Source organism: Plectropomus leopardus, chromosome 16 (assembly GCF_008729295.1).
Source record: "Plectropomus leopardus isolate mb chromosome 16, YSFRI_Pleo_2.0, whole genome shotgun sequence".
Classification (NCBI taxonomy): Eukaryota; Metazoa; Chordata; class Actinopteri; order Perciformes; family Serranidae; genus Plectropomus; species Plectropomus leopardus.
The window spans coordinates 207,407-231,731 of NC_056478.1; the positions used below are offsets into that span (position 1 = coordinate 207,407).

Genomic DNA, 24,325 nt, shown 5'->3' on the forward strand with positions numbered 1-24,325 from the left:
TCCTCACAGAGAATTATGGAATAAATATTGATAACAGCAGGTTATACTATACTACTACTACTATATACACGAACATCTGGATCAACATCGGTTGTCTGCTCTGCGTTTAGACGCCTTTCACAAGCTGTTTAACCCTTTGACACCGACAAGAAATCAAATCGACTCGTTCAGGCTTTAAGGGGTTAATAGCTGCATAACGTTTATTTTGAAGGCCATCTTTTGGCCGGAAGACTTTTATTTTGTGAGTGGGGTCGACGGAGCGGCAGTCTGTGCGGAAGTTGTTTGATCCTGCAGGAGGAGGAGAAGAGGAGGAGAAGAGGAGAAAAGGAGGAGAAGAGGAGGCCGCTCCCGCGTCTCTTCTGTCCGCGTGAACGCACCGATCCTCCGGAGAGGAACCGTCCGGATCCCCGGGGACTCCCACTCTCCCGCCCCGACAGCAGCAGCCTCTCTCCGGCCTCCGGCACCACGGTGAGTCCGCGACGCTGCGCCCGGGCGGCCTGCTGCTCTGAGCGGCGGAGTGCGGGCGGCAGTGCGGGGGCGGCGGGACTGTTTGCGGGAGAGCGCTTACTGAGCACCGCAGCATTCACACCGTCACACCCGGGCTGCGTTTTCAAAATAAAGTGCGTAGTAATGACATTCCAGGTTTAACTTGCGTAGCGTTACTTGAAATGAACGCCCTCACCCTGTTTATTGTCTTTTTAAAATTTAATTTACCCATTTGTTTGAAATAATAGCCCGTATAGTCATTTTTCGTGTGTTTTATTACTTTTGGAGTTTTATCATTGTTATTATGGAGTTCTACCCCCACCGACTTCCGGTGGGGTCGATGCTAGCCGCCGTTAGCTTGATGAAGCTAACTGCTGTAATCTCCATTTTAGCTCCTGAGAGTGGCCGGCCTCTCCCTGCTTTCTGCCCGAGCTCACCGTTCCCTCCTCGGGGTTCACTCCGCTGTCTGCCGGGCCTCTGCAGTTACCGTGTCGGCTCTGTCGGGGCGGGTTTCTCGGTGAAAGTCGCCCCCGCAGAGCGGACGGTTAGCTCGACTCCTGTGAAGTCAGAGTCACTGTTTTCTTATTTTAGATGTTTTTTAAACGGAGTCTGGTGTCAGTCACAGTCACAACTTCCCCCAACACTGAGAGCACCGCACAGAACCAAACCTCGGCTCAGTTTTTACACATTTTAAATCAGCTTTAAATCAGCGGCCTGCTGTTACACAGAGCTCTGAGACCTGCGTCTGATTTTCGGTTTAAAAGAGATTAAAACCTGAAATCTTTATGACAACCAAACTGTTAAAAAACCTTAATGAAAACTGTAACCTAACTTTGTTCAAACGGTAATCTAGCCGCATTTTACTGTTACTGCACTGTGGATTTACTGTAGTCTGACTTTCATTTAACTTTAATAAATGAACTTTTTAAAGCTGATTTGTTTAATTGTTCTGATGGTGATCATTCTGAACATCAAACAATAATTTCTGTTTTTACAGTTTAACACGTGTTTTTCACGTTTTTCTTTTAAAATTGCCAAAGCTTCTTTGAGAAAAAAAATCACCAATAAAAGAAATCACCAAAATTATTTCAAGGAAAAAAATCAGCAGAAATTTTTGATGAAGAAAAAATTGCCAAAAGAGTCGCTAACAAGTTAGAAAGAAAAAAAGTACTTTAAAAGAAAGGAAATTGGCAATTGGAAATTTAATGAAAATTTGACAAAAAAATGTAAAAAAAAATTTAAAAAGGGAAAAAAAGACTAACTGCCAGAAGTTTTTAAAGAGAAAAAAATTGCCCAAAATAAACTGGCAAAAATTAAAAAAAAAAAAAAAAAATCACTCAATCACTTTAAGAAAGCTGACAATGTTTTTACTGTTTGCAGGATGTCACACGCCAAACACATGCTGCCATTCATCATTTTTCCTTCAGATCATGACACAGTTTCAGTGAGATCATGGACGCAGCTTTGTGCCCTGAACTGAACTCTTCGCTCCCTAAAACTGTAGCACAAAAACAAAAATACAAATTTCATCACAGTTCAGAAACGAGCAGTAAAAGTAATTTAAACTGATCAATAAAAACAGGATGACTCTTCGGACTCTTCCTGTCAAGAAAGTAAAATCTGGTGAAACAGTGAGTGACGTCCCAGCAGCCCTCAGTGACGATGCGGTGCACGCACAGAGAGGACTCTCTGTTCCTGGTTCAGGTCTGATCTTGATGAGTCATCGCAGGACTGAGCGGCGGTCCTGCCCCGCTGAGCTCCACCAGCCAAACGTTTTCAAATCCTCTGCGCCGCAGTAAAAGCTGACCACAGAGAAACTGCTCAGCAGAAAGCGTCTAATGTCTGTCTTCATGTCTTCCTGTGGTGTCCGCAGGGCGATGGCGAGGCCGAGCCACAGCGATCATGTCCTCCAGCAGCTCAACAACCAGCGTGAGTGGGGCTTCCTGTGCGACTGCCTCATCGCCATCGGTGACATCTACTTCAGGGCACACAAAGCTGTGCTGGCAGCCTGCAGCTCCTACTTCAGGATGATGTTCATCCGGGACCAGCAGGGGGCGGGGCGTCTGGACCTCAGCAACATGCAGATCAGCGCCGAGTGCTTCGACCTCATCCTGCAGCTCATGTACCTCGGCCGCATCGTGGTGGGGAGCTACGAGTTTGAGGAGCTCAAGGCCTCCATGGCGTACCTGCAGATGTACTACATCCCCGACTCACTGGAGGACCTCCGAGACATCCGGAGCTCCAACCTCACCCCGTCCTCCTCCGCCTCCTCCTCGTCCAGCTCCTCCACCGGCCCCGCCACCGGAAAAATGATGTTTGGAGTCCGCATGTACGAGCAGCAGCTTCCTGCTGTGCCTGAGGTGGAGCATTTACCAAAAGCTGTGACCAGCAGCGCCGGGCGCCCCGCTGTGCCAGCCGCTGTCAGCAGAGCGGTGGCAGTGGAGGAGGTGGTGGCGGCGACGCCTCTGTTAGTGGCGGCGCCGGTGGTGGATGGAGTCTTGGATCAGCCGTGTGACTTGAGAAAGAGGCCCGGTGGCAGGAGCTCGGCACTAAAAGACCGCCCTCGTTTCGGCCGCACCTACACCTGCGACGACTGCGGCTTCGTCTTCAGCTGCGAGAAACTTTTAATCGAGCACATCTTGACATGCACCAACAGGAAGGCGTTCCATCAGCCAAGAGGACACGTTGAGGGAGACAACGACTCCAGCAAAGCCGAGAGCTCCACCTCCGAGAGCGTGGAGGAGCACAGGGTCGTCTGTAAGGGCGAGGATGACTGGGCCGAGGCCAAGGCCGACTCTGACCTCACTATCAGGTCGGTGGCTGCCGGCACAGACGGCGAGCCCGGCTCGACCCGGAGCCTCTCCATCAAGACGGAACCAGAAGAAAGCATATTCCCCGAGATCGAGGTAGTCCGCGTCGGCGAGCATGCCACCAGAGACTGTAGAGCACGTTTCAGCGACGCCGCACGTAAAGACTCGCAGGTTGAGAAGACCGGATCAGACCGCGAGCCGGAGCCAGGCGTCTCGGGTCTGGATAACAGCAGCGAACCGTTCGAAGGCCACATGTCGAGCAGCGAAGATTCAGGAGTCCCTGCGAAGCTCCGTAAGGTGAAAGAGGAGAAGCAGGATGCTGACTGCGCCCCGTGTGAACTGTGTGGCGCTCTACTGACGGAGGAGGACCGGTCTGCCCACTACCTGTCCAACCACATGGGACACATCTGCGCCTGTGGGAGGTGCGGCCAGGTGCTGATCAAAGGTCGCCAGCTGCAGGAGCACGCCGAGCGCTGTGGTGAATCCCAGGGCGGCGAGTCGGAGGAGGACGAGGCGTCCCTGCCGGAGGAGCCGCAAGGGATGGAGGAGGGCTTGCTGGAGGCGGCCGACCTGGCGTGCCCGCACTGCGGCCTGCTGTTCCAGAACGAGAGCCTGGCGCTGGAGCACGCCCTGTCCTGTCACGACCAGGAGCTGTTCCGCCCGGCGCTGCTGGAGGAGGGCGGTGAGCCCGACCACCGCCGCAAACACTTCTGTAGCATCTGCGGCAAAGGCTTCTACCAGCGCTGCCACCTGCGGGAGCACTACACAGTGCACACCAAGGAGAAGCAGTTCACCTGTCAGACCTGCGGGAAGCAGTTCCTGCGGGAGCGACAGCTGCGCCTGCACACCGACATGCACAAAGGCATGGCGCGCTACGTGTGTCCCGTCTGCGACCAGGGAACCTTCCTCAAACACGACCACGTGCGGCACATGATCTCCCACCTGTCGGCCGGTGAGACCATCTGCCAGGTGTGCTTCCAGATCTTCCCCGGCGGCGAGCAGCTGGAGAAACACATGGATGTCCACCTGTACATTTGCGGCGTCTGCGGGGAGAAGTTCCGCCTCCGCAAAGACATGAGGAGCCATTACAACTCCAAACACACCAAGAGACTCTGAGCGTCCGCCACCATTTCTGCCCGTTTGTTACTAAAGAAGCCATAAATGTGAGAACAAATGTTGTCTGCACTTGAACACCAAAAAGACTTTGAACCTGCACTTTGAGAGAATATGCATAACCTACAGAGCGCTCACACGGCGAGCGGTGGGGCGCCTGATCGCTCGCTCTGTGTGTTAATGACAGTCTGACAATCAGGATCATTTTCTGATGTTGAAACAATCACGTTTAGAAACCGTCCTCCGCCGCCGGGCAGCTGACCACACGTTTGACATTGTTCCTGTTTCTGCAGCAGCTCGAGGGTTAACAGCCCAAAAATCACGAAGCTTCTAAAAACCCAAAGAAATCAAACTGTAGGTTCTGACTGGAGGATCTGTGAACATGTAATGTTCGGTCCTATCAGCAGGCGGCGTTCACACGAGAACAAACCAAAGTGAAGTCTGCAGCTGGAGGGTTCGGGGTCGGTCACGTGACTTTCACCAGGGAGGAGACGTCTGTAAATCAGCGGATAGATTTTTGTTAGCGTCAAAACTCCTGCGAAACGACTCCTCTCACGTCTCGATTTCAGCCATCCTGCTCGATAATGTTTGGAAAGTCTAAAAAGGATTAAATTCTTTATGCCGCCATTCAGGTCAGTGAAGCACGAAACCAGCACGACGTCGGTCGCTCTGCCGCCAGAAGTTTCCCACTCAGGCGCTGTAAGTTTCGAGTGCACACGCCTCCTGAACCCGTAGATTTGAGTGTTTTATACCTGAAAAAGAGTCGAGTCGACCGTTTTTTCAGGGCTGTGAGCTGTACAGATTATCGTAGTTAATGAGACGATAATTGGATGTGGAACCGATCTGCATTCACGATAACAATGAAAATCTTTGTCAATATTTAGACACTAAACTTAGTAAGACTGTCTTAAAAATTTTAATCAAAACCGAAACTTTCAACATCAAATACATCAAGTTCCCCAAAACTTTTTTAGAAACTCAAGTCAAAATTCAACATTGACTCTAAACGACATCTGGTTCCTCCCACGCCGACACGGTCTTTGCACTTTTTAATTCATTTATTGCCATTGAAATAAAACGGCGATAATAATCTGCAAAATGCCAAATATCGGCCCCAATGATCGTCCAGACCGATAATCTGTCGCTTTTTTCTGCTTCATGCTCCAGTGAGCAGCTACGCCTACACGCTGTATCCAGACCCTATCCAGACCCTTTGAGAGCCGCTGGATCCAACAGCCACAAACTGCAGACCTGAAACATTCACACGGTGGTTTTTCAACAATAAAAAGCAGAACATTTGAGCTCGACATCCAATCACTGAAAAACACCATTTTTACAGAAATCTGCGGTTTTCTGTGGCGCTCCTCAGGCTGTGGGCGTCTTTCTGTGGGATACTGGATCATCTTTATCAGCTGTCAAGAGCTAAAACCTGCTTAAATTTAGCACCAGATCAACCCCAAAATTTGCTGCAACAATTTATGACAAATAACTGAAATGAGAACCATTAACGTCCTCGTACACTCTGAACTATAAAGTTTGAAACTCAAAACACGCCTCATCTTATTCATGAAACGTTAATAAATCTGTGCACATAAATCATCTCAGCATTAAAGCGTCTGGGAACCCAAAACACCAAAAACTGTATTAATATGTAACTAAGGATCTTACATGCATAATAAAAAGCATCACAAATGATCAGACGTGAGCATCAAAACCAAATCTGACCTTTGAAAGAAGGCAATGAGCGACTTACCGTGAAACAACCCAAAAAAACAGCAAAAAATGTCACAAAATTTCCTGCAAATGTTCCAAAAAGTAAAGTTTAAAAAAACAACTGACTCTGTGAATAGTTTTTGTCCTTTTAGTCTCCATAAGGTGTCAGAGACAGAAAACAGCATCAACATAGATAAGACACTAACGTCCTAAAATACTGCAAGTGGCCGGGCAAGAGATGTCCCAAAATCCGAGAAATGTCCGAATACACGAGAAATGTCCCAATATTCGAAAAATGTCCTAAAAAATGAGAAACTAAAATCCCAGAGACATGTTTGGGCTGGTTGAGTGTTCTTGCTTTTGTGACATCGTGTTTTTTGGCGTCGGAGCATTTTGTGCGTCTCTTTAATGACGTTCAGTTTGTGCGGTTTGAGGGTTAACGGAAACCCGCCTGCTGGTTCGGTTACTGCGAGCGTCAGAGGACGCTCAGTGTGTTTTTGGAGTTTGACTCGTGTCCCACAATCCTCCAGTCTGTGAGACGCGCTGAGTTTTTCCGTGTGTGAGCGCCGTCACTCAGACCGTCCTTCAGATGCCGCCCGACCGCTCCGTGATTGGTGCCTTTACTGGAGTGGAGCGTCGCCTCTGTCCATCTCCTTCACAGTGATGCATGCTGGGAGATGGACACCCCCCCCCAGTTTGGACATTTAAAGGTCAGATTTTGGAGAAGTTGAACACTATCAGAGGTCGTCTCAGCTGAACCCGACTGTGGCGGCGTTTTTCGTTTGTGTTTTTTCAAACTGCATCATGATTGGGACTCTGGTTTTTTTCGGTTTGTCCAACGCGTCTTCAGAGGAGGCGGTCTCAGTCCAGACACGGTTACCACGGTTACCTGATCTGAACGACAGGAGGACTCTGCAGGTCTGACGACGCCTTCAGAGCGCCTTGCGTGCTGGGAGGTGCTGACTGGAGGTCAGACTGAAAACAAAGTGCGCCGCCTTCTTGATTTGTGGAGCTGCTTCTTCCAGCGTTCGCCATCTGGCGGCCGACACGCGGACGATGCACTGACGACGCTCTGAGCCGACTTCAGTAAATCGCTTTATTTTCTGTGTGAAAAGAAACTCGGGGTCAGATCAGAGCGGCGGCGGTCTGAGGACTTCCTGCGTCTCCTTCTGTTGCCTTGTGACTCGTTTTCACTGCGGTCGCTCAGCTCGCCACGCAGGACCACAGAACCACGACCTGAACAAAACCGGTTCAGAGCCCCGTGTCCAGGTTCATACGGACCGGGACCAGTTTGAGAGCTGGGTCACGTGACCCTGCAGACGAGCCTCACGCCACACTCGCGGATCCAGAACTGTTTGGCCTCTAGACGATGTCAGCACAGTGTGTGTGTGTGTGTGTGTGTGTGTGTGTGTGTGTGTGTGTGTCTGTGTATGTCTGTGTGAGTGTGTGTGTGTGTGTGTGTGTGTGTGCGTGTCTGTGTGAGTGAGTGAGTGTGTGTGTGTGTGTGCGTGTGTGTGTGTGTGTGTGTGCGCGCGTGCGTGTGTTTGTTGCTCTGCAGTTTTTCTCACTGACGTTCAGTTTGAACACGTTCGCCTTTCTGAAGCTTCAATAAACCAAGTGAACTCTGTTTGTGAACAAACGTCTGCGTCTCTTTTTGTCCTTCAGGGCCGCCGGCCTTTAACCCCTCGAGAGCTGGAGCCACGTCTGCTGCTGTCAGACGCCACAAGTGTTTATACCTCCAAACACGGAGCACGTTGGTGCAGTTTCTTTCAAAAACATGGAAAAATGTAATAAGAAACTTTATAAGAAATGTATCACAAATTTCAAAATTTGAGTAGATTAAAAAATTTTTTTAAATAGAAAAAATGAAAAAAGCTAGAGAAAAAAAAGAAGTAAAAATGAAGCCAAACTTTTTCTTTTAAAATTGCCCAATAATTTGGGAGAATCTGCAAACATTTTTGAAAGACAAGTTCATGGCAATTTTTGAAAAAGAAAACATGCTTTCCAAATCTTAATTGTTTTAAAGAAAAGGAAATTGCTGACAACTTCTGAAGAAGAAAAAAGAAGTCAAAATGTATTCTTCAAAAATCTGAAAAAAAAACCTGCCCAAAATGTGTAAAGGAAAAAAACTTTTCTTTTTCTTTAAAAATCGCCTTTTTTTAAAAAGAAAAATAAATGGCCTTTGAAGAAAAAAAACATGCCCCTCAATCCTTAAATTAAAAAGAAATGCCAAAAACTCGAACAAAATTTGTTCTTCAAAAATCTGAGGAAAAAAAAGTTTTAAGAAAAAAAAGCGAGAAGAAAAAAAAAGCCTTTTTCTTTTAAAGAAACTGTCTTTTCAAACCTTAAAATATTCAAAGACATTTGCCAAAATATCCGAAAAAAGTCCTAAAGATTTATTAATGAAAATTTGTATTAGAATAAAGTACCTGCCGTAACATTTTCACTGGCCTCCGTGCTGCTTTCTTCTTCACTGGGACGGTTCAGTGAAGAGATTCAAACTGACGACTCACAGTTTAATTACTTCTGTATTGGCATGAACCAGCGTCTCCGGCACATCGCAGGTGAACGAGTTCAGGGACTTTTGGTTAAAAATAAAAACCAATAACTCAGAGGACGATCTAATCCTCCTCTGATGAGATTAAAACCAGCTGCAGTCAAACAGAAACCTTGTTAATCTGATGGAGCGACGGTGTTAAACCCTCTGATCGAGTCTTTAAACACCAAATCAGCTGCTTTCAGGGCACATTTTAGTCTCTTTTCTGCTTCCTGTTGTGATAACTGTGTGTGTGTTGATGTATGTGTCCTAAATGTAGTCCAGATTGTGTATTTGAGTGTAATCAGTGAATTTGCAGCTCAGCTCCTACAATAAGTCTAAAATACACTGTGGAAACTAAATAGTTACATTCAGACTGTTCAGGTCCAAAAATGCTCCATTGAAACCCATTCAAACTGACATTTTTGATCCCACAGCCATCAGAGCAGAAAAACAGGACTTGTATTATTTCTGGGTGTCATTCTGGGCTTTTGACTCTGAATTTGTCATTTTGACTATTTTCCACCTGATGAGGTCATTTTGACCATATTTGGCATATGGAGGAAATACATGCTATTTCCACTAGGTGACCTGTCACAGTCAATGTCGCTGCTGATCACTGACATATCCCAGACTGTCAGCAGCTACACTCACACACTGACATATCCCAGACTGTCAGCAGCTACACTCACACACTGACATATCCCAGACTGTCAGCAGCTACAATCATATACTAAGCGTGAAGTTTATTGAAATGAAATGGCTTTTAAAAAGTTAAAATTCTGAAAATTAACAAATATTCAATATTTATGATCATGACTGATGTTGGTTAAAAAATTAATTCAATGAAAGTAGAAAATCACATGAATGTATAATATTCTAAGTGATAAAAGTGTGTAATATTAAAATGGGCCTTTAGGGTTAAAGATTAAAGCTTTTGATTAATTTATTGGCAGAAAGACGTGAAATGTGCAGCAGAACATGAGTGACGAAGGATTTGAGTGCGACAGTCTGTTTGCTTTTGGTGTGAACGATAATCATTTGGAATCCGGTAGAATGAAACTGAACAGGTTTCGGTATCAATATTCGGTTTCACTTCGTTCCAGACAGACATTTTCCAAAAACGGCTGTTTGGTTTGTACTGAAAATGAAAAACATGTAAAAACCTGATCTTTGGTTGTCTGAGTCCGGACTCTTGAATCTCCACCGAGTTCGGGTTGACTTGATTCGTCTGGCGCTGTGACATGAAAAAAATGTTTTCCTATGTTCAAATAAAACTAGAATTACAGCGTCATGTTTTTATGCCTCCTTAAACCAGAAAATCTGAGGGGCTGCACAGCAGGAGGGACATGTCAGAGGACGTCCAAAGGCCAGCAAAACAAAAACAAACCCCTAAATGTTCATTATTTAATAACTCTGAAAAATAGAAGCTAAAATCAAAATTACTTTAACCCTTTGAAATGTGCGCACATTTGTTTTATCTCCTCCTTTCTTTTAAAATTAACGGAAACATTTTCAAAGAAAAAAAAACAAACACTTTTTTCTTTAAAAATTGCGAAGAAAAAAATGCCAGTCTTAAAGAAAAACATATTTTCCAACAGTTCTGCTTTAAAAATAATAATAAAAACATTTAAAGGGGAAAAAAAAAACACCTAAAATTTCCCCTAAAAGTCGCCAAAAATTTGGAAGATCAAAAAATTACTGAATTATATTTAAAAAATCACCAAGAATTTTTTTTCTTTAAAAAGATAATAAAAAATTATAATATAAATAAAAAAATAAAAAGATAATAATAATAATAATAATATGTATTTTATTCATATTTTGCTTTTCAGGAAACTCAAAGACACTGCAGGGGTCAAAAAAGATCAGAAGATAAATACGTGATAAAATGCACACAACTTTAAAATTCATATGAGATTAATTTATGACAATAAACACAAGGACTGGAAACTGGGAGTCAAAGAATATATATATATATATATATATATATATATATATATATATATACACACACACACACACACACACACATATATATATATATGGATGTGTGTGTGTATATATACATATATATGTATGTGTGTGTGTATATATATATATATATATATATATATATGTATATATATATATATATATATGTGTGTGTGTGTGTATATGTATATATATATATATATATTATATATATATATATATATATATATATATATATATGTGTGTGTGTATATATATATATATATATATATATATATATATATATATATATATATATATATATATATATATGTATATATATATAATTAGCAGTAGTAGTAGTATTTACAGTCCATGGTTTTCAGTGAAACTTAAAATTCATTAAGTCACATTTATTCTGAAGGAGTCTTCAGTGTTCCGGTATTGGTCCGTCCCGGTCTTCCTCGGTCCCGGAGCCGGAGGAGTCCGGTTCGGTCCCCGGGTCTGCAGCCCAGTGCGTGGGCAGGTTCCATGGATCCCCCGCGGTCACAGCGGCCAGCTCGGCGGTGCTCAGGCCGGGGTGGGTGAGGTCCTGTCCGGCCCCAGGGCGCTCGGCCGGGCCGCTGGGGGGGACCGGGGGACCCGGAGCGGTGAGACCTGCAGAGTCCTCCCTTAAACCGGTGCTGTGAGTATTAATATTAATATTACCATCAGATTTATTGATATTTAAATGATTAATGACGTCATTATTAAACTTCACAGAGTCAGTTTTAACAAGAACACAAGTTTGGTTCTTCATGGTCTGATGAGCGGGTCCAGCTGCGGTCCCGGAGGTCCCGGTCCCGGTGAGTCCGGGTCTCCAGATGAGGCTGTAGTAGACGGACAGAAGGACGGCGGACAAAGACACGGACAGGACGTATCCCAGCACGGTGAGCAGTCTCACCCACCTCCGGCTGGCTCTGGCCGCCTGCCGCGCCTTCCTGTCCCCGGTGTAGGTGGCCGGTCTGCCGCGCTCCGCCGGCCCGGGTCCCGGCGTCCAGCTCCGCGGGTCCCGCATGGCTCTGAGGCCGGGTCGGGAGGAGCAGGAGGCGGGTTGAGATCCGTCAGTGTCCCGGTGTCCTCAACAACATCTGGACCCGCAGCTGGATCCGCATCAGGTTTATAGAGTCCAGACCGGAAGCTCTACAGGTGAGTCTTCAGAGTAAAAGCCTTTATAAAATGCAGTTGACATAACTGAAACTCAGAACTATTTTAAATAACACATAAAAAGATTTTTAAAAAACCCTCAAAATTATGAGAAATAGAAAGAAAAAAATTACTCAAACTTTAAATTAAAAGTCAAACAGCCCAAAAAACTCGACATTAACAATAAAAAATAGAAACAATCCAAACTCAAAATTTAAAAAAAGGAAAAGATTTTAAATTTAAAAGATTTAAAATAACATTTTTTTTTTAAAAAAAATCCTCCAAAATAGAAAGAAAAATTAACAAAAAACACCCAATAAAACTAACTAAAAAACAAAAAACATAGAATGCAGTATTTTATCTTATGCATTCAGTGGTGGAGGAAGTACTCAGGTACTTCACTGCAGTAAAAGTACTAATACCAGCCAATGAAATACAAGGAAAAGTCATCCACTGGAAACGGTACTTAAGTAAAAGTAAATGTGTGTAATCAGGAAAATGGACGTGAAAGTATGCATGCAAACAACAACAACAACAACAACAGGGAAAAAATACACAAAGATCTCAGTTATTTAGAATAGAAGTAAAAAAAACCACCCAGAAACTCATGTATGACACAAATGCAGTTTTGTTATAATAATTTGTTTTATGAAATTTAATTTAAAGATTTTTTTGTGAAACTGGCAGCAGCTAAAGTGATGTCTCAGTTTGTTTAAGTGGAGATGCTGTCAGTCTGTTTGATCTGAAATTATTGATCGTTTGATCTGTTACACAAAAACACAACAAATCAAAATTCAGTTCAATGAGCAGATGAAGAAAAACAAACAACCAGAAGAGCTCACAGGTGATTTTATTTCTCCTCAACAGTTTGCAATAATCTCATCTTCCTCTCTGTCAGATTAATATTGGTCATATATTTTATATATTCTGATATTGATCCAAATTTCAGACTAAAAACCTTCAGCAGATCAAAAGTAAAATTATATTTCAAATTAAAAGCATTTTCTGAATTTCTTTTTTCTTTTTTTTTTCTTTTTTTTTTTTAGTAAACTGAGGTTAAATTAAAAATATTGATCTGATCACAGGAGTTTAACATTTGATCTGAAAATTATCAGTTTGAAATTTTACAGAACTGCAGAACTTTCTTTATATTTTTAATTAAATGCTCAATGTCTCCAAATTCAAATGATTAAGGGACTGTTCATTATTTGGGGGGGGGGGGGTGTTATTTTTTTAATTTTGGCTCAGGGAGAAATAAACTACTTTAAATGGTTGTATTTTGTATTTATTTTTCTGGTTTTGGATAGTTCGTTCTCTTTAAAAATTTTACGTAATTTCTTTTCTATAAATCTTTTTTTAAAGTAATTTGACATTTTGCTGATTTTAAATTAAAAAAATATTGCTGATTTTGAAAGAAAACGTTTTGGTGACTTAGAGAAAACATTTGGCAATTTAGTTTTCTTGAAAAAATTTTGGTGAACATTAAGCAATTTTTTACTTTATATTTCTTTTGTAATTGTTAAAGCAAACATTTTGGTGAAATGTTTTTGGTTTTTTTTATAAATTCTTGCTAGGTTCTTGACATAACATTTTCGCTTTTTTCCCCCCAAAACATTTGGCAATTAAAAAACGTTTGGTTTTTTTTGCTTTTTTTGGTCTAAAAAATGTTGGTAAATCTGAAAGAAAACATGTCACTCAGTGAGGCTCAAGAAAAATATTTGTAGCTTCAGGGAGGGTCAAAGCAAATTAAAAAAATAAATAAACAAAGTCAACCCCCTCTGATAAATAAAGAACAGTCCTTAATGATACATAATTGGCAATAAAACTATTTCTACTGATGCTGATAGAAAAACTATTTATGTTGGCTTCTGGTTCCACTTTGATAACAAACATCCCTCCAGTCACCTGATCCAGGAGCACCTGTTGGTCCGAACAGGGACAATATGGTATATTAGATATTTACACTTAACTCACAGTTGATAGACAAAACAGCAATTTGAATTCATGATTTGCCATTTTCAAAATATTTGGTTCCTTTCACCTGAGCTGCTAGGACCTCCTCACTCGTCCAGGCCCTTCTTGGAGGATCCATCCCTGGTCTTGGCCCTCAGCTTGTTGACCTGCGACTCGGCGATGTCGGCTCTCTCCTCGGCCTCTTCCAGCTCGTGCTGCAGCTTGCGGAGTTTGGCCATGTTGGTGTTTGCCGCCTCCTCAGCCTCCTCGGCTGCGTGTTTGTAGGACTTGACCTTCAGCTGCAGCTTGTCCACCAGGTCCTGCAGACGTGCCATGTTTTTGCGGTCCTCCTCTGTCTGGTAGGTGAGCTCCTTGATGCGGCGCTCATATTTGCGGACCCCCTTGATGGACTCTGCTCCCCTCCTCTGCTCCGCCTCCAGCTCGTTCTCCAGCTCTTTGATGCGAGCCTCCAGTTTCTGGAGCTGCTTCTTGCCGCCCTTCATGGCGATCTGCTCAGCCTCGTCCAAGCGGTGCTGCAGGTCTTTGATGGTCTGCTCCATGTTCTTCTTCATGCGCTCCAGGTGGGCGCTGGTGTCCTGCTCCTTCTTCAGCTCCTCAGCCATCATGGCTGCGTCTGTGATGGCCTTCTTTGCCTTCTCCTCAGCATTGCGGTTCTCCTGTATGGCCTCCTCCATCTCGCTCTGCAGGTGCATGAGGTCTGCCTCGTGCTTCTTTTTCTGGTTGATCAAGCTTGTGTTCTGCGAGTGCAGGAGCTGCATGCGCTCTGTGGCGTCGGTCAGCTCCTGTTCGGCCAGTTTCCGGCTCCTTTCTGTCTGCTCCAGGGCGGCCCTCACTTCCTCCAGCTCAGCCTGGATCAGGTTGTTTCGGCGTTCAAGGAGACCGATGTTCTCTCTCAGGTCATCATTGCTGTGCTGTGCGTCGTCCAGCTGCAGCTGAGAGTCCTTCAGGAAGGCCTGGAGGCTCTTGAGCTGTTTCTGGGCGTCAGCAGCCTGCCTGTTGGCTTGGCTGAGCTGGATCTCCATTTCGTTGAGGTCACCTTCCATCTTCTTCTTGACTCTCAGGGCCTCATTGCGGCTCCTGGTTTCAGCTTCTAGAGAGGACTGAAGAGACTCAAGCATGCGTTGGTAGTTCCTCTTTGCCTGCTCCATTTCCTCGTCTTTCTCCGCCAGCTTGCGCTCCATGTCGGCCTTCACTTGGTTGAAATCCAGCTGAGCTCGGAGGATCTTGCTCTCTTCGTGCTCCAGAGAGCCTTCTGCCTCCTCCAGTGCCGACTGCAGCTCAGCCTTTTCTTGCTCTAGCTGCTTCCGGATCTTCTCCAGCTCGTGAGCGCTCCTGCCACCCTCCCCCAGCTGGTCAGTGAGGTCGGAGATCTCCTCTTGGAGGTTCTTGTTTTCTCTCTTCATTGTCTCAAGTTGGTCCAGAGACTCCTCGTAGGCATTCCTCAGTTTGAAGAGTTCGGTGCTCAGAGACCGAGCCTCTTTCTGAGAAGCCTCAAGCTCACACTGCGACTCCTCAAACTTCTGCTTCCACTCCGCCATGACTTTGTCAAAGGCTCTTTGCTTTTTGTCCAGGGCTGCGGATGCTGCGTTGGATCTCTCAAGGTCCAGCATCAGGTCTTCAATCTCATTTTGAAGGCGGTGTTTGGTCTTCTCAAGGGATGAACACTTTGCATTCACAGCCTCGATGGCCTCCTCGGCCTCCTGCAGCCTCTGAACCAGTTTCTTCTTCGCCTCTTCCAGTTCCTCCGTTCTCTGGATCCCATCCGTTTCATATTTGGTCCTCCACGCTGAGACCTCTGTGTTGGATTTGGACAGAGCTCTCTGCAGCTCAGCCTTGGCCTCCTGCTCCTCCTCAAACTGCTCTCGGAGCAGATCGCAGTCGTGACGAGCAGATTGCACAGCGTGAGCGAGGGCATTCTTTGCCTTGACCTCCTCCTCCAGCTGTCTGCGTAGATCTTCGACCTGCTGGTTGTAGGAGTTCTTCCCTCTGGTCAGCTGTGAGATCAGACTCTCCTTCTCCTCCAGCTGACGTCCAAACTCGCCGTTCTCTGTAAGCAGCTTGGCCTTCTGGGTAGTCAGGTCATTGATGGTGCGCTGAGATTCCTCATATTTGCTCTTGTACTCATTCATGTTGTCTTCCATCGTGCGGCACATCTTCTCAATGTTTGATTTAGCCTTCACCACGCTCTCCATGTTGGAGCACAAGTCGTCCAGTTCCAGCTTCAGCTCACTCTTTTCCTTCTCCAGCTTCTGCTTCACGCGCTGCAGATTATCAATCTGCTCACCCAGTTCTGCGACGCTGTCGGCGTGTTTCTTCCTCAGGGAGGCGGCTGTTGACTCGTGTTGGAGGGTGGATTCCTCCAACTCCCGACGCAGCTTCTGAAATTCAGCATCTCTTTTTTTGTTCAGCTCCACCTGCGCCGACGTTGCTCCGCCTGCCTCCTCCAGCCGCTCACTGATGTCCTCCAGCTCGCGGGAAAGATCGGAGCGCTGCTTCTCAACTTTGGCCCGGGCTGCACGCTCTGCGTCCAGCTCCTCCTCCAGCTCTTCGATTCTCGCCTGGTTTTCTTTCAGCTTCTTCTGGAGCTGAACTGAAGCAACCTGCTCATCTTCCAGTCTTGAATTTATTTGGACGATCTCAAAATCTTTCTTTTTCAGTCTTTCCTCTAGCTGCTGCTTGTCGTTTTCTAGGTCCATCAAACTCTCCTGTGTCAGTTTCAGGTCTCCTTCAAACTTCCTCTTTGCACGCTCAAGATCCATCCTGACTTTCTTCTCTTGCTCCAGCGAGCCCTCTAGATCGTCCACCTGTTGCTCCAGCTTAACTTTGGCTTTGGTCAGGCTGTTGGCTTTGTCCTCTTCACTCTGAAGGTCATCCAGTGTCTGCTGGTGAGCCTCCTGCAGCGCCCTCTTCTCTTTGGTCAGTTTCATGATGTTTTCATCCTGGGATGCCATCTCCTCTGTCAGGTTTTTCACCTTATTCTCTGTGGCGTGTTTCTCTTTCTCCACCTTGGCCAGCGTCAGTTCCAGGTCATCGATATCTTTCTTCAGCTCGGAGCATTCGTCTTCAAGCTTACGTTTCTTAGCTGTGAGATCTGCGTTCAGCTCCTCTTCATCTTCCAGTCGCTCTGTCATCTCTTTCAGCTTGGCCTCCAGTTGAATCTTGCTCTTGATGAGCTGTTCGCAGCGTTCTTCGGCATCTGTCAGTGTGTCCTGTTCAGACTGAATCTGCAGAGTCAGATCGTTCTTCTCTTGGAGAAGAGTCACTATTTTCTCCTCTAGCTCCTTGCGTCTTGTTTCTGATTTCTCCAGGGCTTCTTTCAGCTTGTTGAATTCGTCCTTCATGTTTGCCATCTCCTTCTCAGATTCGGCGCTCTTCAGCAGAGGTTTGATCTTGAAGAAGAGCTTCATCCATGGCCAGTTTTTCACGCCCAGAAAGGAGCGCAGGTTCCATTGGATGACCATCAGGGCATCTCTACGTTCCACCAGCTTGGCAAACTCTGCCCTCATGAGGATCGCCCGGGCGTTGGCCTGGATCCTGGTGATGATTCGAGAGAGTTGCTCATCCCTCATCTCCTCCAGCGTCCCCAGCAGACCAGCTTTAAAGAAGACTTTGGTGTGGCCAAACTTGTACTGAGTGTGGTCGATGTCCAGCGATCCCAGCAGCTTTTCAGCACTCTTCTTGCAGTCAATGAACTGGCCTTCAGGGATGGCGGAGGCATTCAGAATCCTGTACCGTTGTTTGAAGTCACCGTAGAGGACCCTGTTTGGGAAACCTTTCCTGCAGATTCGAATGCCCTCCAGGACGCCGTTACAGCGCAGCTGGTGCATCACGAGGCAGTTGTCCATCACCCCTGGAGTCTTCCTCTCATTAGGAATCAGACAGCGGACAAAGTGGGGATGTGTGGTCTTCAGGTTGGTCATGAGCTTGTTCAGGTTTTCCCTGTGAAGAGCCGACACAGTCTGAAACGAGGAACCTTTCTTCTTGGCTCCTTTGCCGCCTGCTTTTTCTCCGCCATCGGCTCCTGAATAGCTCGAAAACAGCAGACTGAGAAGCTTCAGAGAAGATTTCTGGTACAGACCAACCACAGTTTCGTTCAGGGGGTCTTTGTTTTTGACCAGCCAGTTGCCAATGTTGTAGTCCACCGTGCCGGCGTAGTGAACCAGGGCGAAATGAGCCTCTGCTTTCCCCTTTGCAGCCCTCGGCTTCTCAAACATTTTGTTCTTGCCCAGATGATTATCATAAAGCTTGGACTTGAAGGTCTGGTCACTGGCTTTGGGAAACATGCACTCCTCCTCCAGAATCGACAGGATTCCCAGCGGCTTCTCGATGAGGTCAATGCAAGCTTGTAAGTCCATCCCAAAGTCAATGAACTCCCAGTCAATGCCTTCTTTCTTGTATTCTTCTTGCTCCAGAACGAACATGTGATGGTTGAAAAACTGTTGCAGCTTCTCGTTGGTGTAGTTGATGCACAGCTGCTCAAAGGTGTTGAAATCAAAGATCTCAAATCCAGCAATGTCCAGCACTCCTATGAAGTACTGACGATGCTGCTTGGTGTCCAGCGATTGGTTGATTCTCACCACCATCCAGTTGAACATCTTTTCATACACTGACTTGGCCAGAGCACCCAGGGAGTAGTAGACCTGGTCCACACTTTGGCCTTTGGTGACGTATTCGTTTCCGACCTTGACTCTGGGATGGCACAGCCCTTTGATGAGGTCAGCAGAGTTCAGCCCCATCAGGTACGCCGATTTATCAGCGGCCTCAGTCCCATCCGGCTCCGCCTGCTCCTCGCGCTGCTTCTGTTTGAACTTCATGTTGCCGTAATGCATGATGGCGCCAGTCAGTTTATAGACGCCCATCTTCTCGTCCGCGGTGAAGCCGAGCACGTCGAAAGCACTGTCGGTGGCCATCAGCTCCTCCGAGTCGTTGATGGAGGCGACGGTTACCTCTCCTTGGGAGATGTAGGAGTAGTCATACGGGTTGTTGGTGATCAGCAGCATGTCCAGCAGCTCTGGCTTTTGATTGGACAGGATCTGGTAGAAGATGTGGTAGTTCCTCTCAGCCTTGAGCTGAAAGGTGACGCGTGACTTCTCCAGCAGGTACGTCTCGATGTCGGCAGACGACAGTTTGCCACTCGTACCAAAGTGAATCCGGATGAATTTTCCAAAACGAGACGAGTTGTCGTTTCTCAATGTTTTGGCATTACCGAAAGCCTCCAGCGCGGGGTTTGCCTGAATGATCTGGTCCTCCAGTGTCCCCTTGCTGCTGTCTTTTTTGCCACCACCGACTGCAGCGATGCTGGCAAAGTACTGGATAACTCTCTTGGTGTTCACCGTCTTCCCGGCTCCAGATTCTCCAGTGATGAGGACAGACTGGTTCTCCCGGTCGGTCAGCATGTACTGGTAAGCATTATCAGAGATGGAGAAGATATGAGGGGGAGCCTCGGTTCTCTTCTTCCCCCTGTAAGCCGCCACCACCTCTGCATCGTAGACAGGAAGCCACTTGTAGGGGTTGACGGTGACACAGAAGAGACCAGAGTAGGTGTAGATCATCCAAGCAGCATAACGCTCTTTGAGGTTAAACAGCACAGCGGGCTCGTGGAGGAAAGTGAACATCGCCATATCTTCGATTTTATCAAATTTTGGCGGGTTCTGAGGGTGGACGTCCGACTCCTTAACTGTTGCTGTATTTCCATCCTCCTTCTTCACTGTCACCATTCCTCCCTCTTTGCTCTGGATTTGTCCCTTCATATACTCGACCTTCTCGTCCACCACAAAGCATTCGACCTTGATGTCAAAGGGTCTGGTCTGGGCCTCCAGACGCTCTTTGTCTGACTTCCTCAGGTATGGAGCCGCCTTTCCGAACTCGGCCATCAGAGAGTCACCCATGGTGGAGGGTGGAGGTTCAGTCAGAGGAGAGATCAGTCCAAGAAGAGGGAGTCTTGTCTCTGCAGACCCTGCACAGCAGGCTGACGCTTATAAAGATTTACCCAGAACCAAATTAGGAGATAAACCGCCGAAAGGAAAAAAAACAAGACGACACTTAATCTGTCCGAGACATGAAGACACAACGAGGGCAGTTTGGGGACCTTTGGCTGTTACAGTCCATTTTAGGAAAAGGAAATTTTCACATCTTATCTGCCCGCTGATAGAGACTCCCAACACCTCCGCATTTAGACTCTATCAGCTTTGACTGCGTCCTCACAGGACTGATGCTTCTACTGCAGCTCATCTGCCAGTAAAATCCTTCTGCTGCAGCAGATTGAAGCCCATTTTAAAAGCAAAACTTCATTTTTAAACCAACCACTCATGTTTTGGGTAATTTCCTATAAATTAAAACAAGGAATAGATTTTTTTGTAATCTGGAACAAATCTCAAAGTGCTACAAGGTTAAAAACAGTAGAATAAATAGAATAAACACTGAAGTGTTCATTTCTGATTCTGTTTGACCGAAAAAAAAAAAACGTTGATACAAAAGAGATTTATTGATCTTAAAATGCTAATTTGTATTTATTGTTCAGTACACATGATTGTCAGCAGTAGTTTCATTACACAAAGCCTCAATATTTGACTTTACACCCCAAACATCCCTCTTTTAATCTGAGCCACAGAAATATTAGTTTTAATCAGTTATTGTTCCAAAAGAGCTTTTTTCAAAGAAAGAAAGCAAAATAGATTATTCTTCTGTTCTTAAAATAAATGAAAATATTCCATGAAATAAAGCACGCGGCAACGAAGGAATAAAGGAATTGTCTTTTTTGTTGTTTTTTTTCCCATGAGGTTAAATAGAGACAAAATGAACTTTAATCCTCAAGGGGAGACACTACAGGAGTGAAACCTTTTTAAGATATCACTTTGAAATATCTCCAGTTCAGTTCATGGCTTCATGACATTTTTTGCTGACATTATTTCCGTCATTATTTTTTTGTAGTACAAGTTTAATAAAATTTAATTTCTAATTAAATATATGCTGACTTGCAGACTTTTCCAGAGCACAAATCTGAACTAAAATAAACCTAGATGTGTTTTCTGGATGTGTTTTTTTTTCACCAGTCAAAGAAAACCAGTCATGGAAGCAAAATCTATATATTTAACAATACATAAAGAAACAATTTTTACCTTAAGCTGTCTTATTTCTGATCTCAGGATGCTGTTTGTTGTTTATGAGGCTGATTTTATTTTTATTCTGAACATCGTGACCAAATGCACATTTAAATCTCTAACATTAAAATCTCACAGAACTTTATTTTGAAAGAAGCTCATGTGTTTATATTTTAACTCTGTTTCCTGTTGTTATCATCACTTCATAACTCCAACATCCCCTTGTGCTCTGTCCAGGCACTCAACCTGATGAGTGAAAAGATTAATATTAATCTTTTAACCCTTTAGAGCAGGCATGTCAAACCGGTCCACAGGGGGGCCGGTGTGGCTGCAGGTTTTGTTTCCAACCAAGTAGCAGCACACCAGACTTGACTCATTTAATCAACTGATCTCCGTCTTCAGACAGTTGATTGGTCAAACTGTGTGCTCTTGGTTGGTTGGCACAAAAACCTGCAGCCACACCGGCCCCCCTGTGGACCAGTTTGACATGCCTGCTTTAGAGCCCACTTTAATATTACGCACACTTGTTTTGTGCACAAAATATGCTCAACCTTTAAAAAAATCTTGTTTATTAATATTATTTTCTGCTTTCATTGAGTTTTTTTAAAATTTTTTTTACCAACATCAGTCCTAAATATCATAAATATCAAATATTCATTAATTTTTTAGAATTTCAACCCTTTAAATGCCATGTTTTTGTTATGATGCCACTATGTTTTTAGAAGGGGAAAAAAAAAAAAATGAAAAAATTATGTATTTTCAATATACGACATGCTTAGTATATGATTGTAGCTGCTGACAGTCTGGGATATGTCAGTGTGTGAGTGTAGCTGCTGACAGTCTGGGATATGTCAGTGTGTGAGTGTAGCTGCTGACAGTCTGGGATATGTCAGTGATCAGCAGCTACATTGACTGTGACAGGTCACCTAGTGGAAATAGCATGTATTTCCTCCAGATGCCAAATATGGTCAAATTGACCTCATCAGGTGGAAAATAGTCAAAATGACAAATTCAGAGTCAAAAGCCCAGAATGACACCCAGAAATAATACAAGTCCTGTTTTTCTGCTCTGATGGCTGTGGGATCAAAAATGTCAGTTTGAATGGGTTTCAATGGAGCATTTTTGGACCTGAACAGTCTGAATGTAACTATTTAGTTTCCACAGTGTATTTTAGACTTATTGTAGGAGCTGAGCTGCAAATTCACTGATTACACTCAAATACACAATCTGGACTAAATGTATGTCATATGCATGAACACAGACAAAATGATCAAAAACTAAAGAATGAAAAGTGCGTAAAATGCACCAAACAGTCCCTAAGGGGTTAATATCAAACTGTTAACAGTGGAGACTCTGAGTTTCGTCTGAGGTTTGTGAGTCTGAGGAGCAGAAATGTGAAATGGGAGTGTGTGGTTTGACTGTTCGGAGTGTGTCCTGATGACTGAAGTGTTTCTGTCTCTTTATCTCTGACCGTCCCGACTCATCAGCTCTCAGCCTGCAAATAGAAACCAGAGACGCTCCAATCACAGCTGTAATCTGCAGCGGCGTTTAACCCTTCGGACCAGCCTGACCGCTCTGCGTTTGCAGCTCTGTGAGTCCAAACACCACATTTCTAATGTGAAAATCATCTTGTTCACAGCTTTTTACATTTGACAACATTTCTGTTCAAAGAAAATGTGAATTTCTGAGACACAAATATGTTCAGTTAGAATGAAACTCAAAGTACAGAGTTTATGATCATGTCAGCTGGGAAATTATTAAAAACTGTAAGACTTTTTTGAAGTTGTTTTATTGTATTTTAAATGACCTGATTTTGATTTTAGATTTGATTTTGATTTAATTTATTTCAAACATTTAAAAACGAAAATGGATAAATTATTATTATATAGAAGGAGACGGAAACAAAATAAACAATGAAAAGCGTGAAGCAAAAGAAATGTTGAAACACACCATGACTTGGGTTATATATTTAAAAAGGAGTGAAAAGAAATGTATTCAATCCCACCTCTCCATAAGTCATTACATTTTAATTAACCAGCTTCCTTATTAATTTAAACCCAATTAATTAAAGATATATGCATACACCTACATACCCAAGATCAAATATATACAATTTTACATAAGTATTTACAGAAACAGAGGGAAATAAAGTAGGAAAAAACAAATATTAAATAAACAAATAAATACAAATGACCCTTGTAAACAGCTGGTGACTGTTTAATCCCTGTAACCTCGAGAAAATGCTGTTTTTATAAATTAATTCAAACTGACCCTTTAAAAAGAGCTCTTCACTGTTATTCTTCTTCATTTGTTAAAAACAAGCAGCTGACAAATCACAGATGACGACGATGATGAAGAGCTGTTGCTCTTCACACACACACACACACACACACACACAGTCAGATTACAGACTGAAACTTGAGTTTGAAAAAGTTTGCAGGATCAAACAGAAAAGCATCTGAATCAAAAGAAGAAATAAATAAATATGAAGTTTTCATCAATAAAATCAGCTGTTAACAAGTGCGTGCGTGTGCATGCATGTGTGTGTGTGTGTGTGTGTGTGTGTGTGTGTGTGTGTGTGTGTGTGTGTTTGCTGTCTGTTGACTCTGCTGAGGTGTTTGTTTGTGGCAGGAGGTGTCTGGTTTTTTTTTGGCCTCCATGATGCACCGGGCCCCAACTCACATAACCCCTCTGACATTCAGACACTTTAAAAAGAGAACAAATGATCCTTTTATGATAAAAAAAAATAAGTGATGATCTGAAAGAAGTCAGTTTTATACAGGATAATGTATGAATTCATAAAAAATAACTAAAAATAACAAAAATGATGAATCTGAATATTTAGACATTAAATCAGCTGCTAAAACATTGTAATGACTTTTAAATGTTTGATGTTGTTACACTTTTTTTCCCTAATGAGTGAAATGTAAAAGAGAAACAACAGATTTGAAAATATCATCTGTTTTATTAACATCTGTATTTTATCAAACATAAGCTGAAATAAAAACTTTAAAACAAACGTGCAAAGTCACAGTCTGTGTGAAAATGTGCAAGATTTCAAAATAAATCCACTTCTTTACAGGATCAAAGAGCTTTTCTATCAAGAAAATGTAATTAATCAGTAATTATGATTTATAAATCTGTTTAACAACAAAAGAACATTCAAACAGGATCCACATGTTTCAACAGCAGTAAAAATGTAAAACTCCAGTAAATTCTCTTTCAGTTATTTTAACCCTTTGAAAACGTAAAAAAAAGGTTTGATTTCTTTCAAAAACCTGGCAAAAAAAATCCATCAGATAACAGATCTCCACAAATTACAAGAAATTAGGGAAAAATAACAAGAAAATGACCCGAAAATTAGTTTTAAAAGAAGGAAAAATTATTACATAAGTTCAAAATAATTTAAAAGATAGGGGAGAAATGTCAAGAAAAACTATATTTATACTATTATT

At 43.8% G+C, this 24,325-nt stretch overlaps 2 protein-coding genes across 2 annotated transcripts; one reads left to right on the top strand and one right to left on the bottom strand.

The window, feature by feature from the left end:
* Nucleotides 1-230: 230 nt before the first annotated feature.
* zbtb1 (zinc finger and BTB domain containing 1) lies at nt 231-6,034 on the top strand. The gene is made up of 2 exons (XM_042503119.1): nt 231-468; nt 2,360-6,034. Exon 2 carries the CDS (start codon nt 2,364-2,366, stop codon nt 4,410-4,412), a length of 2,049 nt encoding a protein of 682 aa, XP_042359053.1. The 5' UTR covers nt 231-468; nt 2,360-2,363; the 3' UTR covers nt 4,413-6,034.
* A 7,822-nt stretch (nt 6,035-13,856) lies between these two features.
* On the bottom strand, nt 13,857-19,658 carry myh6 (myosin, heavy chain 6, cardiac muscle, alpha). The gene has a single exon (XM_042503113.1). It carries the CDS (start codon nt 19,656-19,658, stop codon nt 13,857-13,859), a length of 5,802 nt encoding a protein of 1,933 aa, XP_042359047.1.
* Between the last annotated feature and the right edge of the window lie 4,667 nt (nt 19,659-24,325).

What these genes read in the sequence shown, in the direction of transcription:
- myh6 (XM_042503113.1), bottom strand. Translation starts at nt 19,658, where the DNA reads ATGGGTGACTCTCTGATGGCCGAGTTCGGAAAGGCGGCTCCATACCTG.
- zbtb1 (XM_042503119.1), top strand. Translation starts at nt 2,364, where the DNA reads ATGGCGAGGCCGAGCCACAGCGATCATGTCCTCCAGCAGCTCAACAAC.